Source organism: Mobula hypostoma, chromosome 2 (genome assembly GCF_963921235.1).
Source record: "Mobula hypostoma chromosome 2, sMobHyp1.1, whole genome shotgun sequence".
NCBI lineage: Eukaryota > Metazoa > Chordata > Chondrichthyes > Myliobatiformes > Myliobatidae > Mobula > Mobula hypostoma.
Genome location: NC_086098.1, coordinates 139,442,846 through 139,461,176, shown reverse-complemented (window position 1 = coordinate 139,461,176; position 18,331 = coordinate 139,442,846). Strand labels below are relative to the sequence as shown.

Sequence of the window (18,331 nt, the reverse complement as noted above, 5' to 3'; positions counted from 1 at the left end):
CGCAGAACCATAAGGGCCAGCACACTGGATCACTGTTACACCACTGTCAAGAATGCTTACCATGCCATCCTACACCCACACTTTGGCAAGTGCGAGATCCTGGCGGTATTTCTACCCTCGACATATAGGCAGAGACTGAAGAGTACACTACCAATGGTGAATGCATGGCCAAGGGAGGTGCAGGAGCACTTACAAGATTGCCTAGAATTGGTGGACTGGACCATATTCAGTTTATCTTCGGATCTGTATGAATATGCAATGGCCATCACCAACTTCATCAAGACCTGTGTGGATGAGTGTATGCTTTCTACAGTATACAGGGTTTGCTCAAACCAGACACTCTGGACAAACTGGGAGATTCACAGACTGCTGAGGGCTAGCTTTGTGTCAGTAAAAACCACAATTTATAATCAGAATCAGAATCAGGGTTAATATCACTGGCATATGACATGAAGTTTGTTAACTTTATGATAGCAGTACAGTAAAATACATAATAAATATAGAGAAATAAACTGAGTTACATTATGGATATATATATATATATATATATATGTCTATTAAATAGTTAAGTTAAGCAGTGCAAAGCAGCAGAAATAAAAAGTAGTGAGGTAGTGTTGTGGATTCAAAACCCATTTAGAAAACAGATGACAGAGGGGAACAAGCTGTTCCTGAATCACTGAGTATGTGCCTTCAGGCTTCTGTATGTTCCTGCTGACCGTAACAATGAGAAGAGGACATGTCCTGGGTGCTGGGGATTCTTAATGATGAACACTGCCTTCCTAAGGCACTGCTCCTTGATGATGTCTTGGAATCTACGGAGGCTAATACCCATGATAGGGCTGACTAATTTTACAAGTTTCTGCAACTTATTTCAATCTTGTGCAGTAATTCCTCCCAATACCATTCAGTGATGCAGCCTATCAGAATGCTCTCCACAGTACATTTGTAGAAGTTTTTGAGTGTTTTAGTTGACAAACCAAGTCTCCTCAAACTCCTGATGAAATATAGCTGCTTCAAGGAACAATCCTACAAGGACTCCAAGTATGGCCTATGGAATATCATTGTGGGAACAAAAAGGTAATTCCATTTGAAGTTAGAGACACAGTTAGATGCATGACAGCTGTGGTTGGGTTTGCATGCTGTTTCCTATAAGGCAAAACTTAACAGCATAAATGGTAGTGATGGTTCACTCCTTCACTCAATGCATTTATGCATGTTTTAAAAGGGAGAATAACAGTAATCCCATGCGAATCCCCTTAGCATCTGGGTGATCTTGGGATCTCTGTCTCAGTGGCCAACATCAGAACATCCTTCAAGAGGGTAAAATCTCACAAGGCTGTCAAGCTTGATGGTGTACCCTGGCAGGCTACTGAAAATCAGCGCTGACCAACTGGCTGGAATGTTCAAGCATATCTTCAGTCTCTCATTGCTGCAATTAGAGGTTCCCACCTGCTTCAAAATGACATCAATCACATTGGTGCATAAGAAGAGCAGAGTAAGTTGCCTTAAGGACTATTGTCCAGTAGCACTCATATCTACTGTGATGAGGTGTCTTGAGAGGCCAGTCATGGCCAGAATTAAACTACTGCCTGAGCAAAGACCTAGACCCACTGCAATTGGCTTAATGCCACAACAAGTCAACAACAGACAATCTCATTGGCTCTCCACTCAGCTTTGAAGTACCTAGACACAGCAAAACATATGTCAGGCTACAGTTTTATCGATTACCACTTAGCAATCAACACTATCATGTCATGGTCCAGTCCGTGAAGTCTGCATTCCAGTTCACGGTCCGTTCCGCGGTCTCCGGACTCCAGGTATTCCGGCTGTCCCTTGTTTCATTTGGGCTTAATCATAGGCACCTGATGCTCGTCTTGGGGCTGGGAATATAAGTGGCCCTGGGATAGAGTGTGGTTGCTGGTTCATCTTGTCAGTATCTCCTTGGAGCAACCTGCTGGAGCAAGGCTAGAGCAGCCCTTCATGATCTCTAGGCCTGGTTGGAGGACCACTGCTTCATGGAGCCTTGTTGTCTCTAGTTGGAGCAGTCATCGGGGTATGGATTTGGCTGTTTCTGTAGCCAGCCAAGGTTGCCGGCCGCTCTGAGACTCAGAGCCACCCCGGTGACAAGTGAAGTGGAAAATCTAGTCAGGTAGAAGAAGGCAGCATACATGAGGTTTAGGAAGCAAGGATCAGATGGGTCTATTAAGGAATATAGGGAAGCAAGGAAGGAGCTTAAGAAGGGGCTGAGAAGAGCAAGAAGGGGGCATGAGAAGGCCTTGGCAAGTAGGGTAAAAGAAAACCCCAAGGCATTCTTCAATTATGTGAAGAACAAAAGGATGACAGGAGTGAAGGTAGGACTGATTAGAGATAAAGGTGGGAAGATGTGCCTGGAGGCTGTGGAAGTGAGCGAGGTCCTCAATGAATACTTCTCTTCGGTATTCACCAATGAGAGGGAACTTCATGACGGTGAGGACAATATGAGTGAGGTTGATGTCCTGGAGCATGTTGATATTAAGGGAGAGGTGGTGTTGGAGTTGTTAAAATACATTAGGATGGGTAAGTCCCTGGGGCCTGACAGAATATTTCCAGGCTGCTCCATGAGGCGAGGGAAGAGATTGCTGAGCCTCTGGCTAGGATCTTTATGTCTTCGTTGTCCATGGGAATGGTACCAGAGGATTGGAGGGAGGTGAATGTTGTCCCCTTGTTCAAAAAAGGTAGTAGGGATAGTCCGGGTAATTATAGACCAGTGAGCCTTGCGTCTGTGGTGGGAAAGCTGTTGGAAAAGATTCTTAGAGATGGGATCTATGGGCATTTAGAGAATCATGGTCTGATCAGGGACAGTCAGCATAGCTTTGTGAAGGGCAGATTGTGTCCAACAAGCCTGATAAGAGTTCTTTGAGGAGGTGACCAGGCATATAGATGAGGGTAGTACAGTGGATGTGATCTACATAGATTTTAGTAAGGCATTTGACAAGGTTCCACATTGTAGGTCTTATTCAGAAAGTCAGAAGGCATGGGATCCCGGGAAGTTTGACCAGGTAGATTCAGAATTGGCTTGCCTGCAGAAGGCAGAGGGTCGTGGTGGAGGGAGTACATTTAGATTGGAGGGTTGTGACTAGTGGTGTCCCACAAGGATCTGTTCTGGGACCCCTACTTTTTGTGATTTTTATTAATGACCTAGATGTGGGGGTAGAAGGGTGGGTTGGCAAGTTTGCAGATGACACAAAGGTTGGTGGTGTTGTAGATAGTGTAGAGGACTGTTGAAGATTTCAGAGAGACATTGATAGGATGCAGAAGTGGGCTGAGAAGTGGCAGATGGATTTCAACCTGGAGAGGTGTGAGGTGGTACACTTTGGAAGGACAAACTCCAAGGCAGAGTACAAAGTAAATGGCAGGATATTTGGTAGTGTAGAGGAGCAGAGGGATCTGGGGGTACATGTTCACAGATCCCTGAAAGTTGCCTCATAGGTGGATAGGGTAGTTAAGAAAGCTTATGGGGTGTTATAAGTCGAGGGATAGAGTTTAAGAGTCGTGATGTAATGATGCAGCTCTATAAAACTCTGGTTAGGCCACACTTGGAGTACTGTGTCCAGTTCTGGCTGCCTCACTATAGGAAGGATGTGGAAGCATTGGAAAGGTACTGAGGAGATTTACCAAGATGCTGCCTGGTTTAGAGAGTATGGATTATGATCAGAGATTAAGGGAGCTAGGGCTTTACTCTTTGGAGAGAAGGAGGATGAGAGGAGACATGATAGAGGTGTACAAGATAATAAGAGGAATAGATAGAGTGGATAGCCAGCACCTCTTCTCCAGGGCACCACTGCTCAATAAAAGAGGACATTGCTTTAAGGTAAGGGCTGCGAAGTTCAAGGGGGATATTAGGGGAAGGTTTTTTACTCAGTGGCTGGTGCGTGGAATGCACTGCCTGAGTCAGCGGTGGAGGCAAATACACTAGTGAAGTTTAAGACAAGGTATATGGAGGAATTTAAGGTGGGGGGTTATATGGGAGGCAGGGTTTGAGGGTCAGCACAACATTGTGGGCCGAAGGGCCTGTAATGTGCTATACTATTCTATGTATTCTATGTATTGAGCTCCCTTCCTGTCCTTGCCTCCGTTGGGTAAGTCAGGCTGTCTTTGTCTGAGGCTGGTGTATTCCCTTCCCCTCTCCATCTGAATCCCTGACAGTTTCCTCAGCGGTTTACCTTGGCAGTCATCCCGGTCCCCCATCCTAATAAGCATCCTGGCCCGGCATCCAAGGAAGGGGCCTGGCCCTGCGTCCTAGAAAGGGTCCCTCCCTGCATTCCAAGGAGGAGTACCTTGTCCTACCCAGGAAAGCCTCGAAGGATCCAAGCCTCATCCAGTCCTGTAGCCACGTCACGTCCGAGCCTAGTTCTGGGATCCAAGCCCCAGTCAAGACCCAGGTTCTGGGTCTTCGTCCAGTCTCCGGCTCGGAGTCCAAACCCAGGCTCCTAGTTCCCAGTTCCTTGTCCTGGTCCTGCTTTCCTAGCCAAAGTCCTAGCCTAGGTTTGTGTTCCTGTCCCAGCTCCTAGTCTGTGTCCAGTCCCGTCCCTAACTCGTGCGGTCCTGTTCCCAGTACTTCAGTGTCTGTGTCTTGCATTTCAGTCCACCTTCAACGCCCCCTTATGACATATCATCCATTCATTACTAATCAGCAAGCTTCAAAATCTGGGCATCTGTACCTCCCCCTGCAACAGGATCCTCCTTTTTCACTTTGGGAACCCACAGTCATTGTAGGATAGTAATAACACCTCCTCCTCACTGACCATCAAAACAGGCACACTTCAAGGATGTGTGCTTAGTCCATTGCTCTGAATATGTGGCTAGACACTACTCAAGTGCCATCTATAAACCTGCTGCTGACACTACTGTTGGCAAAATTTCACATGGCAACGAGGTGGTGTACAGGAGTGAGATTGATCGGCAGGTTGAGCGGTGTCGCAACAACAACCTCTCACGCAACGTCACCTCCAAGTTAACTGATTGTGGACTTCAGGAAGGGGAAGTGAGAAGAATACATACTGTCCTCATTGAAGGGGCAGCAGTGGAAAGAGTAAGCATTTTCAAGTTCTTGGGCATCAACATCTCAGAAGATCTATCCTGGACCTAAAACATAGATGCAATCATAAACAGGACACACCAGTGGCTCTACTTCATTAGGAGTTTGATCAGATTTGTTATGTCACCAAATACTCTTGTAGATTTCTACAGAAGCACAGTAGAGAACATTCTGATTGGTTGCCTCACAGCCTGATATGGAACCTCTAATGCTCTGTATTGTAAGAGGCTGTGGAGGGTTATAGTCTCAGTCAGCTCAATCACAGGCACAACACCCTCCCACCATCGAGGACATCTTCAAGAGGTGGTGGCTCAAGGAGGTACCATCCATAGTTAAGAATCCCTGTCATCCAGAGCATGTACTCTTCTCATCACTACCATCAGGGAGGAGGTACAGGAGCCTGGAGACTCTCACTCAATATTTTAGAAGTACATACTCCCCCTGTCCTATCAGATATCTGACCAGTCCATGAACTCACGAACATTACTTCATTATTCCCGCTTTGCACTATTTATTTGATGTAACACAGTAACTTCTACATCTCACACTGTACCTCTGCCACAAAACAACAAATTTCACATTATACATCAGTGATAATAGATCTGATTCTGATTCTTTCTTCTCCATTACTACTGCTCCAGCATCATTTTCCAGTGGTCCAATGTCCATTCTTGCCTCTCTTCTATAGGAAAAAAACTTTTGGCATCCTCTTTTATATTATTAGCAAACTTACTTTTGTATTTCATCCTTTCTTCCTTTTTTTTAAGTCACCTTCTTTTTGGTTTTTGAAAGCTCCCCAATCCTCTAGCTTCCCATATCTTTGCAAACTTTTACACCCTCTCTCTTGTTTTTGTTGTTTTTAACTTCCCTTGTCAGCCACAGTCACCTCATTGTCCTTTTAGAATGCTTCTCCTTCTTTGCGATGAAATGATCCTGAGTCTTCCAAATTATTCCTAGAAACTCTTGCCATTGCCGCTCCACCTTCATCCCTGCTCGGGTCTTCTTCCAATTAACTTTGGCCAGCTGCTCTCTCATGCCTCAGTAGTTACCTTTATCCCAGTAAGACTCCATTGGATATACTATTCCTGTCTGAAAAAGACCTATTGATTCCAACTCGCTATCTGCTATGTAATAGTTAATGCTCCATTCATGATAATTATTGGTCCAATTACAGTCAGTAACCCTGAACACTACATTTTACCAACACAATGACCACTTTGATCACGTTGCACTAAAATGGAATTTTTGTTCTACTTGTTTTTTCTTTAAAAAATTGTGTATTGTTCATGCTTCTTTATGGTTTTCTTGTGGATACTGCTTATATGAAGCTGTCCCTGTGATGCTGCTGCATGTAAGATTTTCATTGTATACATGCGCATATAATAATCAATTCAACTTTGACTTTAATAAAGTTCCTCTTGTCTTTAATTTTCCCATTGCAAATCCTGCAGCAACATTTGTTTTTTCCTTCTTCAGCTACTCTACTAGTCTGGTGGTCTTCAACTAGTTGTGATTGGTCTATTTCCAGGACAAAATATATTCATCTTTGGGAGAGGTAACCAAAATAACTTCCTGAATGTCACATAATCATATATCACACAATCAATTCTACAGCAATAACTATAATAAGGGTTGACCACAATGTGACATTAATTATAAGCCTTCTTCACAGCCGTGAATTTCAGAAGCAGAAAATCTTTTATTTATTTATTTAAAGATGCAGTGTGGAGTGGGCCCTTCCGGCCCTTTTGAGCCGTGTCACTCCAGGTTCCCCTACAAACCAGATCATAGGACAATTTACAATGTCCAATTAACCTACTTGGTATATCTTCGGACTATGGGAGGAAACCAAAGGACCTGAAGAAAACTCACATATTCCACAGGGAGTAAGTGCAGAGACTCAACAGTGCTGGAATTGACCAATGAACTCTGGAATGCCCTGTGCTGTAATAGCATGCTGCAAACCACTGTGCTACCGTGACACCCATTACTGAGTGTTTTTTATGTGCTTCAAGGAATATTAGGATCTATTGCCTATGCCAAGCTGCCTCTGAAATGACCCAGTTAATCACATTGTGGTGGGTCTGATACCAGATGGATGGAGCAGACAGAAAAATGACAGATTTCCTTCCCCAAAAGGCAGAAGTGAAACAATATAAGTTCTTAAGATAATTTGGCAGCTACTTTTATTTCAAAATTATTTAGGTATTTGCAAACTAAATCCAAAGTTGGCTGGATAATAGGAGCCAGGGAATAGTGGTCAAGGGATGCTTTTCCAACTGGAAGCTTGTTACCAGTGGTATAGTACAGGGATCAGCGGTGGGACCTTTCCTTTTTTCATATACTGTATAAATGACATGATGAGATTTTAGGTGCACTGATTAGCAAGTTTACTGACAGCACAAACATTGGTGGAGTAGTAGATAGCAAAGAAGGTTGTGAAAGAATACAAAGGAAAGTGGTGGTGAATAGAATTTAAGTGGACAAGTGTGACTAATGCATTTTAGGATGTCAAATACAGGATCCATGCAGGTACCGTGCACAATCCTGATTTGATGGAGACAGACGTGAGAAGCACGGAGGAACATCTGGAGAAACTTCTGAAATGCCTGCTTCGCTGCCGCTGCTACTGTGCGATCAAGAATCTCCGGAGGGGAAGGCCCCAAATCCTCGGCTTTGCCTATTGCCTGTTGCTGGGGCCGGGGTCGAAACGCTCAGCAGAGATGGTGCTCAGTGCTCGGTGTCGGAGGGCTGGTTGGAGGCTCGAAGTTTTCGGACGAACTCAAGAGTGCTTCCAGGGTGCTGCATCGGCAAGTTTGCGGCGCTGGAGGTTCATGGCAGGGAGAGTTTTTCTTCCTTCTACCGTCTGCGTGAGATGATGGGACTTTCGAGAGACTTTGAGACTTTTTTTTAACCGTACCCATGGTCCGTTCTTCATCAAATTACGGTATTGCTTTGCACTGTTGTAACTATATGTTATAATTATGTGGTTTTTGTCAGTTTTTTTTAAGTCTTGGTTTGTCTTGTGTTTCTGTGATATACTGGAGGAACATTGTATGATTTCTTTATGTATGCATTACTAAATGACAATAAAAGAGGACTACGTGTCCTCATAATCTAAGCTAATCGAGAGAAAACTTAGTAGTATTGATGTACAGAGAGTTCTTGCGGTACAAATACATAGCCCTCCGAAAAAGGCAACACCGGTGCATAGAAGATCGAGGAAAGCATTTGGCATGCTCGCCTTTATAGGCCAGGGCACTGAGTATAAAAGTTGGATGTCACTGGAACTGTACCCCAGAATTTTTATAAAATAGATAGGGTAAACTACCAGAGTATTTTTCCTAGGATCCGGATGCCTAAACAAGAGGACATAGGTTTAAGGTGAGAAGGGAAGAATTTAAAGGGAACCTGAGGGGCAAGTATTTGACACAACGATGGTGCTTAGATGCAATGAGCTGCTAGGGGAAGCACTGGAGGCAGATACCATTAGAATATTTAAAAGACATTTGGATAGTTACTTCTCTAGGAAAGCTGCAAATGGATACAAGTCAACATGAAGCACTAGAGGGACCATTTTCATGCTGCATACTTCATGACTCATTATGACTATTTCAATTTAAATTCCTTAACCACTCATGAGATTTGAACTCCATTCCCTGGATTACTAGTCCTTTCCTCAGGATACTAATCACCCACTAACATGACTACAATGATTTTATATCCCTGGGCTGTGACGTAATGGATTCTACATCAGCAAAGGCTGCCTAATAATCCTCAATTTATATTGTTATGTAAATATAGGTTTAATCATTTTAATGAACCTCCACCTGAAGATAGTTTGATCCATCACTAAAGAACTGTAGGCTTTGAGTCATTAAGATATATAACAAGGCACTTCATACAATTTACTCCTACAAATGAAACTGATCCTGTGACGTTTCATATTATTTGATTTACAAGAATTAATGAATAACAAGGTAATTTACTATATTAGATTTCACTGGCAAGCAAAAGTTTCTTGATGGTAACAATGCTTACTTTTATTTTTTTCTTCAGTTCTTTTATTTTATTCTTACGTTCCAGTTTTTGGTTATGTTTTTCTCTCCATTTTGCCAGTTTTGGAGGAAGCAGCCGATCCAGCACTTTACTGTCTTCAACTTTCATTAGGATGGCTGTGTCTGGGAACAAGCTATTATTTCCAAGGTATTCAACATCATCTGCTGTGCTTGGGAAACCATCGAGCACAAACCCTTTGGATCTGAAAATATAATGCTCATCTATAACCATTAGATCTACTGTCGTATGTGCATTCTCTGGAATAAGTTTTCATAACATTGTAATTTTATTTACGACATTAAATTCTTTATTAATTATTTACCTGTTAACTGCTAATGCTCCAGATATACTGCACAACTTTGTAATGATGGAGAATGATTTTGCATGCATACTGCACCAAAACACTAGTATAATTTCAGGAATAATGTCTTGATCTTCAGGGTTCACAGTCACAGAGTGGATCTGACATTGTAATAGTAATCCATAAACCAGAACTAATGGGTTCAAATCCAACCAAAGCATCTGAAGATTTTAAATTCAATTAATTAAATAAATGTGACATCTAAAAAAAAGTGGTATCAGGATATGGCAGCCATGTAAAAATTAACTTGTCCGTATATTCTTTAGGGCTTAAATCTGTCTCCCTTATCCAGTTTGCTCTATACATAATTTCAGACTCTCCAATGCAATCTGCCCTCAAATACAGCCTACAAATCACCAACCTTGGGCGTTGTGAATGAGATCTGTATTACGTGAAGTTTGTGAACAATTAAATAAAATAACCTCATAAATAAAGATACAATTCATGCTGGACAAATTATGTTCCTTATAACTGAATAAACAATTGTGTCTTTTTTTGCCTCAAGTGTTCTACATAACATGCAGAAGTATTTCCATCTGTGGGACAGATGAAATCATTTGATGTACAGAAAACCTCCTTAGTTTTAAAGCCATATTTCATGAGGTTTGATTATTCCAAGGACGGTATTATTGATTTTGGTAAATGTCCAGACTTTATAAGTTATCTACCAAAATTGATTTGACCCTAGAGTCATTGTAACATGGCCTATCAATCTCCCTGTTACTGAACTTCACAGCATTTTTTTATATTACTGGTTGTCATATTAGGAGTTAAACATGTAGTGTGGGAGTAAAGTCATATGGAGCTTATGTCAAACATTGAAAGGCTCTCCCTTCCTTGAAGAACATTACTGAAACAGTGGTAACCTGGCAAATTAGTGATTTTTTAAAAAGCTATCACACAAACTAGCCGATTTATCGAATTCAATACCCTAACTAAGTGGGATTTGAAATGTTAATCTGTGGAAACCCATACAGCTCATACCTTGTAAAAATGTACAAGGGAACTACGAACTAAGAATAAGTAATTAGTCACAGATAAAATTAAACAAATTAGTATTCCACGAGCCTTTCAGTATAGATATGTATAATTGTCTGACAAACTCTATTTCTGTATATACAGTTATCACCAATGTTACAAAGATGACAGACAGGGAAATCACAATTAATAAATCATTGAAGATTTTAAAATATTTTCAAGAGTCCTTTGCGAATGCAAGTATAAACATTTAAACTGCAAAATAAAAATCATCCAATATTTTTCATTTTCATCTGTTACAGGATTGAGAATATTTGATATCCTCATGTTTCTCCTCCATTTGTTTCCCCTTACATTGCAAGGTACTTGATGACTATATGGAGGCATAATGGTGACTAAAGTAACACTCACTTTTGACATCAACTTCCTGGAATAAGATCCATCATAAAAGGACTATGGCATTCCCACATTGTTCAAAAACAAAACCCGTAATCTCACAATGGTGGCAATTTCATGTTAGAGACAAAAAAAAACTATGCATTATCTAAGCAGAGAAGGGTCAAAGAAGAGAACACATTTCCATATTTTTCAAATTGGGCTCAAGTTTTCCTTAATTTTTCCTTTGTACATACATTTAAATTTGCCTGTCAGTTTACAGAATATTACACAGTTAATGCAGTTTATATCTAAAGATTAGGCTGAGTAGTGCTGTTTATTTAACAGCTAGAAACTGAAAATGCATTTACCAAGGAATGAAATGCAGAAGTGCAATCTAGTACTTTTCTACTTCTGTGCAAGACACTCATCAAATTATATTGTTCTCCTTTTGGAGCAAATTAAACCACATTTTCCTGGAAATTACTATCTTGGAGGACTCCCAGAATAGCTTTCATAGTTCATTAAATTTAAACAATCTCCTTCAAAAGATAAATGACAGGTCAGCTTTTTTAAACTATGCTCCTAAACTCGAATTCAATACCTACAACTATAAGGGATGCAGACTCAGCTGACACTTTTAAGTGCCAGCTCAAACCCACTTATTTAACCTTGCTTTTAAATAAGATCTTTTTGTCTTTTATTTTCATGTTTGTTTTTGTTTTTTATTTTATTTTCATATTTGTACTTTACCCTATTGTAAAGCACCTTGAACTACATCATTTGTGTGAAAAGTGCTCCATAAATAACATTATTATTATTGTTGTTATTATAGTGGGGCTCACTAATGTTCTTGCATTTATCCTTTGAACCTTTCAAACCCGGCACAAACCTGGTACCAATTCAGCCCTATCCACCGATCTCCCACCTCAATGCTCCACTGAGGTCCATGGTTTAAGACCATCCTCTCATCGATCTCCCCACCCCTGGCTACTTAACCGATTCTCAACCCAAAGTGAGCTCATTTTGAGATCACTACCAACCCCTGGGCAATCCCAACAACATTACCACCCACTACCCTTCCCAACATTCCTCACCAAGCACTTAGTTAATTATCAACCTGATGTTATATCACTTCCCCACAAGATGACTGCTGGCTGAACTGATTAAGCTCCATTTTTATTTTCCACAGGTTCTGAGACCCACCTTTTAGCTTTACAATCACCTCCCTTCCCTAAATGTTATCTTAACCTGACTTTCATCTTACTTAGCAGATTTTTGTTTGTAAAAAAAAATGCAGTGCTCATTCAATAGTGTCCAAACTCGCAAAATTTGTTCTAAAGAATTTGAATTAATGTATAAACTCTTAATATCCAAAGTAAATTAAACTCACTTAAATGGCTCTTCATTCCACCATTTTGGAATTAAATTATCAAGAACATCTGGTGGCAATGGTTCATCTTCCATCAAAAATAATTTGATGGCCTCCTCTTCAGGAGTGAATTCCACTTCTTCATCCTGAAAAATAATACAAAAATTGTGATCAGTAACACAATTTTGAACAAGCTTTCAGTAGCCAAGCAAAGAGCTCTAAACAATTCATTAATAAAGTGAACAACAGGAATTCTGCAGATGCTGGAAATTCAAGCAACATACATCAAAGTTGCTGGTGAACGCAGCAGGCCAAGCAGCATCTATAGGAAGAGGCGCAGTCGACGTTTCAGGCCGAGACCCTTCGTCAGGACTAACTGAAGGAAGAGTGAGTAAGGGATTTGAAAGCTGGAGGGGGAGGGGGAGATGCAAAATGATAGGAGAAGACAGGAGGGGGAGGCATAGAGCCGAGAGCTGGACAGGTGATAGGCAAAAGGATCCTCTCGTATCCCCTTTTGCCTATCACCTGTCCAGCTCTCGGCTCTATCCCTCCCCCTCTTGTCTTCTCCTATCATTTTGCATCTCCCCCTCCCCCTCCAGCTTTCAAATCCCTTACTCACTCTTCCTTCAGTTAGTCCTGACGAAGGGTCTCGGCCTGAAACGTCGACTGCGCCTCTTCCTATAGATGCTGCTTGGCCTGCTGCGTTCACCAGCAACTTTGATGTATGTTGCATTAATAAAGTGATATGCTCAAGAATATAAGAAACATAAACAGACATTGGACAATAGTCACTTGCACCATCCAACATGATTATGGCAGATGCAGTTTTAGTCTCAACAGAACTTTGGCACTGACTACAGCAAGGCTTCCCAACCTGGGGTCTGTGGACCTCTCAATGAATGGTAGGGCTCCATGGCAAAAAGAAGGTTGGGAACATCTGGTCTACATCCTCCTTCTTGTACTTATGTTCAAGTATTTGTCAACCTCTGTTTCAAATCTATTTTCTTAGAAGCTTAAAGAGATTTGGCATGCCATCAAATGTTCCAACAATTTTCGACTCATGCACTGTTGAAAGTATTCTGACTAGTTGCATCATGGCCTGGTATTGCAAATCCGACACATAGAAATGTAAGAATAGCAGAGTATAGTGAACACAGTCTATCATTGGCACACTCCTTATCACCACTGACAACATCCAGAGGAGGCACTGCCTCAAAAACGTGTCATCCAGTATCAAAGATCACCACCATTCAAGTCATTCCCTCTTCTTGCTGCTACTGTCAGGCAGGAGATACTAACCCAGAAATCCCACACCATCAGGTTCAGGAAGAGCTACTTTTCTACAAACATCAGGGCAATAAATTGACCTGCCCAACCCTAACCCTACCTTAACACTACAGACCACCTCTTGCACTACTATCCACATATCTCCATTTGTGTCTTTTTTTCTTTTCACTGTCTTGTATAATTTATCTTTTTTTGTGTCGTCTGGACCATGCACTCATAATGACACTGGAAGCTTGTTTTGCATTGTAATGCACCTAACTGCACTTGCGCATATGACAATAAACTTAACTCGACTTAATTTGAATATATTCAATGACTCCATCTCCAAAGCTCTCTGGAGTAGAAAATTCCAAAGAATTGCGACTCGGAGAAGAAATTCATCCACATCCTGTCTGTCATTGGCAACCATTTATTCTAAAATGATGTCTCTTAATTTTATATACCTCAACTTGGGAAAACATCCTCTTAGCTTCCACCCTCATTCCTTCATCCTAGGAATCAATTACTGAACCTTATCTGCATGCCTCAAATATTTATCCGATTAAGCTTTTCCCCATGTTCCATTGCACCATAACTCTTTGTGTTTAAATGGAAACCATCTTTATTTTGGAAGTTATGACTTCTTGAGCTTCCATCAACATTTCACATATTGACTCGGTGGGTAAAAAAAATTCTCCTCCTTTCTCCCTCTGGATTTTTTTTTCATTTATCTTAAATTTATATCCTCCGACCAATGAATTCTCTATCTATGCAGTCAAAACTCTGATGAAGATTTTTGTAATTCTCGTCATAATATGCTCTAAATTTACAACTGCAACAAACTTAGTTCCTCAAGCTATCTAAAACTCTCATCTTTCCTATTATTCTATTACTGAGAAATCAATACAATAGTCTAACACTGGTCGAACCAGTAACATTCCAGATCATTGCAATTTAATGATATTTTTGTCCGTCATGTTATACACATGTTCCTTTGTCAACATCTGTCCTTTTCCACAGGAGTTTCCAATATCTCAGAGTTTCCAATTATAGTGTCAATATCATCTCTATACATACAAAAGACACCAGCTTGCCCAACTTCTCCATGTTACTGGTCTCTCATCTCCAATAGCATCCCAGAAAATCATTATTATACTCTTGCAGGTTTTGCTCTCCTTCCTAAAATGTGATGCCCAGCAAAGAACACAATTTCCAACTGCAACCTAACAAATAATGAAATGAACAGCAGGAGATAGAAAGTTCCTCTTAAAAATCATTCCAATTTTCAATGATACTATGGCTGATCTGCGACCTAACTGCATATTATATAAATATCTCACATAGAAAAATGCTAGAAAGATGGCGGCATGATGCAGCGCGCAGTGGCCACTCCAGTGAATGATATCTGTAATCTGTCAAGTAGGGTGCTGTGCACAATCCTGATTTGATGGAGACAGACGTGAGAGCACAGAGGAACATCTAGAGAAACTTCTGAAATGCCTTCTTCGCTGCTGCTGCTGCTGTGTGATACAGAATCTCTGGAGGAGAAGGCCCCGAGTCTTCAGCTTTGCTTGTTGCTCGGCGGCGGGGCTGGGGTCGAAGCTCTCAGCAGAGATGGTGCTCGGTGTCAGAGGCTCAAAGTTTTCGGATGGACTCAGAGTCGGCTATGGTCGGGTGCTTCTAATGCATCGGCAGTTATCCGCGCCTGGAAGTTTTTGGCAGGGAGAGTTTCTCCCTTCTGCCACCTGCTATCAGGACTATCGGGAGGCGATCGGAACTTTGAGAATTTTTTTACCGTGGCCATAGTCTGCTCTTTATCAAATTACGGTATTGCTTTGCACTACTGTAACTATATGTTATAATTATGTGGTCTTGTCAGTGTTAGTCTTTGGTTTGTCCTTTTTTTTGTGATATCACTCTGGAGGAACATTGTATCATTTCTTAATGTATGCATTTCTAAATGACAATAAAAGAGGACTGAGTGTCCTCATAATCTAAAAAAAATCTGAACATTGAAGAGATCAAGGAGGATTTATGGAAACAGAAAGAGTTGGAAATCACCACTGAGGATTGTAGGTCTCCTCACAATCAGTACTAAAACCAAATGTTGAACTCCAAAGGTGTGCTAACTCCATAGATTCTAGAAATTGATTCTGCAATGCTTTTCAATGGACATCTTTGTAATATAGTGAGTAATGAAAAGAAAAAATGGTAGAATTACTCAGCAAATCAGGTAACATCAATAGAAAAGTAGTCGAATTAATATTTCAGCTTAAATTTGTCAGATGTGGTTACACCATTTACTAGGCCATCAAGAGAATTCTAGAATATGTTTTTAAGTTGACATTGGGAACATGTAAATTGTTATGTTCATCTATATAATCTAAGTTCTACCATTTGCTTTTCTTCAGGTCTGTTCTCAATTTTTTCAGGTTGTTCCCCTCTTTCAAGGGCTGAAATGACTGCTAAATCGACTAGCTCATCCTCTGTTGGTTCATCATCATATTCAGGCCCAATTTTTCTTTTAGCTTTACGCATAATACGTTCTTGGAGAAGTTCAGTGAACTGAATGTGAAAGATGTCCAATTTATTTGCCAACCATCTGCTGTGGGTCGTTTTACCAGATCCCCTGGCTCCAAAAACGAATAGTCTCAGTGGAGGTGCCTATTCAAAAGCAAAATAAAGCAGGTTAAATGTGTGTGAGTACACCTCAGCTACCACATTAGAGTATTAATAGGCTACTTGGCATCCAGTAATCAGGTATATGAAATATGATGCATGTTTCAAATATTATAATTCCAATATATCCTCTATATTATCAAAGGTTTTGTTTTATACTACTGTAATTAGTACGTGTCATTAGGATTTATCACATCAAATAGAACAAAGACAAAATGAAATTGCCATTCAAAATAAATTTCATGAAGGCAAGTTTAAAATGACAAATTTATTTAACTCAGCAGAATAATATAAGTCCACAAAGGCCATTACCTTCAGAGGTTCTTTTTCATTTATGTAATCTTCAGGACTTTTTAAAAATTTGTCCCTAGCATCTGGATTAGAAAAATAATAATATTTCTCTTGATATCTAGCAGCACAATCTTGGTCACCTGGAAGCAGAACTGATTTTTCTTTTAATGCCACAGGGCAGTAATGTTTACTTTCACCCATCTGCCTGCTCTTTTTCTGAGCCGCAACTTCATCCTGAAAGGAAAATCAAATGATGTTTAAATTTTGCAGCCGATCACATAACTATTAAAATGATGTCAGTTGGGTAGATTACTGTTATTTGGAATTTTGTTAATTTATTTAAGGAGAATTTATTCATTTTCTCCTTCAAGTTCACCTAGGCATTCAGCTATGATGGAAAACAAAACTAATACTACATCATCCTGAGCCAACCAGTAGAATAGGCCTACCCTTATTTTGAGACTTAGCCCTGGTTATAGCCACCCCAGGTTGGGCATTTATCCTGCCAAGCCTCTTAATCGAGATTTACAGGGCATTTGACGACCCTGAGAATGTTTGGAATCTGGAACGTACAGTGTAAGAGGGTGATGAAGATTAGTACTCTCAGTACATTTAAGACATATTTATATGAAAACCTTAATCACAAAGGTATAGAAAGCTACAGGACAAATGCTGGGAAATCGAATTAGTATAGAGACTTACTTGAGGGCAAACCTGGACATGGTAGCTCAAAAACCTGTGTCTGCACTGCATGCATATGAGGCAAATTACTCACTGCAGGAGACAGACCTAGCCTCTAACCTGCTCCTGTAGCCACAATATTTATCTGGCTAGTACAGTTGAGTTTCTAGTCAATAGTGAACCCTAGGACATTGATGGTAGGGTACCTACCAATAGTAAGGATCCTTAACCCAATATTAAGGATAAGTAATTAGATTCTTTATTGTTTGAGAAGGTCATTAGTTACCAATTTTGGGCAGAAAAACTGCTTGCCAATTTTCAGCCCATGTCTGAATGTTACCTTGCAGCATGAGGAATGGGTTGTTTCAAAGTTCAAAGTAAATTTATTATCAAAAGGTATATATGTCATCACAAGCAACCTGAGATTCATCCTCTTGCAGGCATACTTAATAAATCCATGATGGAATAATAACCATAACAGAATCAATGAAAGACTGCACCAACTGGATGTTCAACCTGTGTGAGAAAGACAACAAACAAAAAAAAAGAAATAATGATAAAAAAATATGCAATAAATATCAAGAACATGGGCTGAAGAATCCTTGAAGAGAATTCATAGGTTGTGGGATCATTATCATTTCAAAGGTGGAGCAGGTGAAGTTAAGTGAAGTTATTCTCTTTGGTTCAAGAGCCTGATGGTTCAGGGGTAATAACTGTTCCTGAACTTGGTGGTATGAGTTCTGAGGCTCATTCATTCACTAACTTGTGGATGTAATTGAACATCGTTTTATCCTGGAAGGAAGGTAATTGGTGAAGCAGCCAGGGATGGTTGGGCCTAGTATATTGCTCTGAGGATGGCTGACTTCTTCTTTCGACTGAAGTATGATTTTTAACCACTGGAGTTTCTTCCTTTTGAATTAAATTTTATCAGTGACATTTCCATGTCACTCTCACCTTGGTTCTGCAATTTCCTTTTATTTGGGCCAGGGCTCTGATGAAATTCTGGAGCTGAGTGAAACTCAAATTAGGAATCTGTGAGTGTGTTATTAGTGATAGCTTCCACAGTGTGTTGACAATTGAGAATAAATTAACTGGACGGTAATTAGTTTGACTAGATTTGTGCTGCCTTATGTAGACATAATATGTGCATGCAATTTTTCAAATTGTCAGGTAGATGCCAATGACTATTCTG

General features: G+C 40.5%; 1 protein-coding gene across 1 annotated transcript in view; it reads right to left on the bottom strand.

Annotated features, from left to right (window-relative positions):
* The window catches only part of ak9 (adenylate kinase 9), a 169,936-nt gene that overhangs the window by 61,640 nt on the left and 89,965 nt on the right, over nt 1-18,331 (bottom strand). Inside the window, exons 23-26 of the mRNA XM_063040773.1 lie at nt 16,480-16,692; nt 15,883-16,152; nt 12,244-12,368; nt 9,119-9,338 (exon numbers count right to left, since the gene is read on the bottom strand). Of these exons, the coding sequence (XP_062896843.1) occupies nt 9,119-9,338; nt 12,244-12,368; nt 15,883-16,152; nt 16,480-16,692 (828 nt within the window). The remainder of the gene's footprint in view (nt 1-9,118; nt 9,339-12,243; nt 12,369-15,882; nt 16,153-16,479; nt 16,693-18,331) is intronic.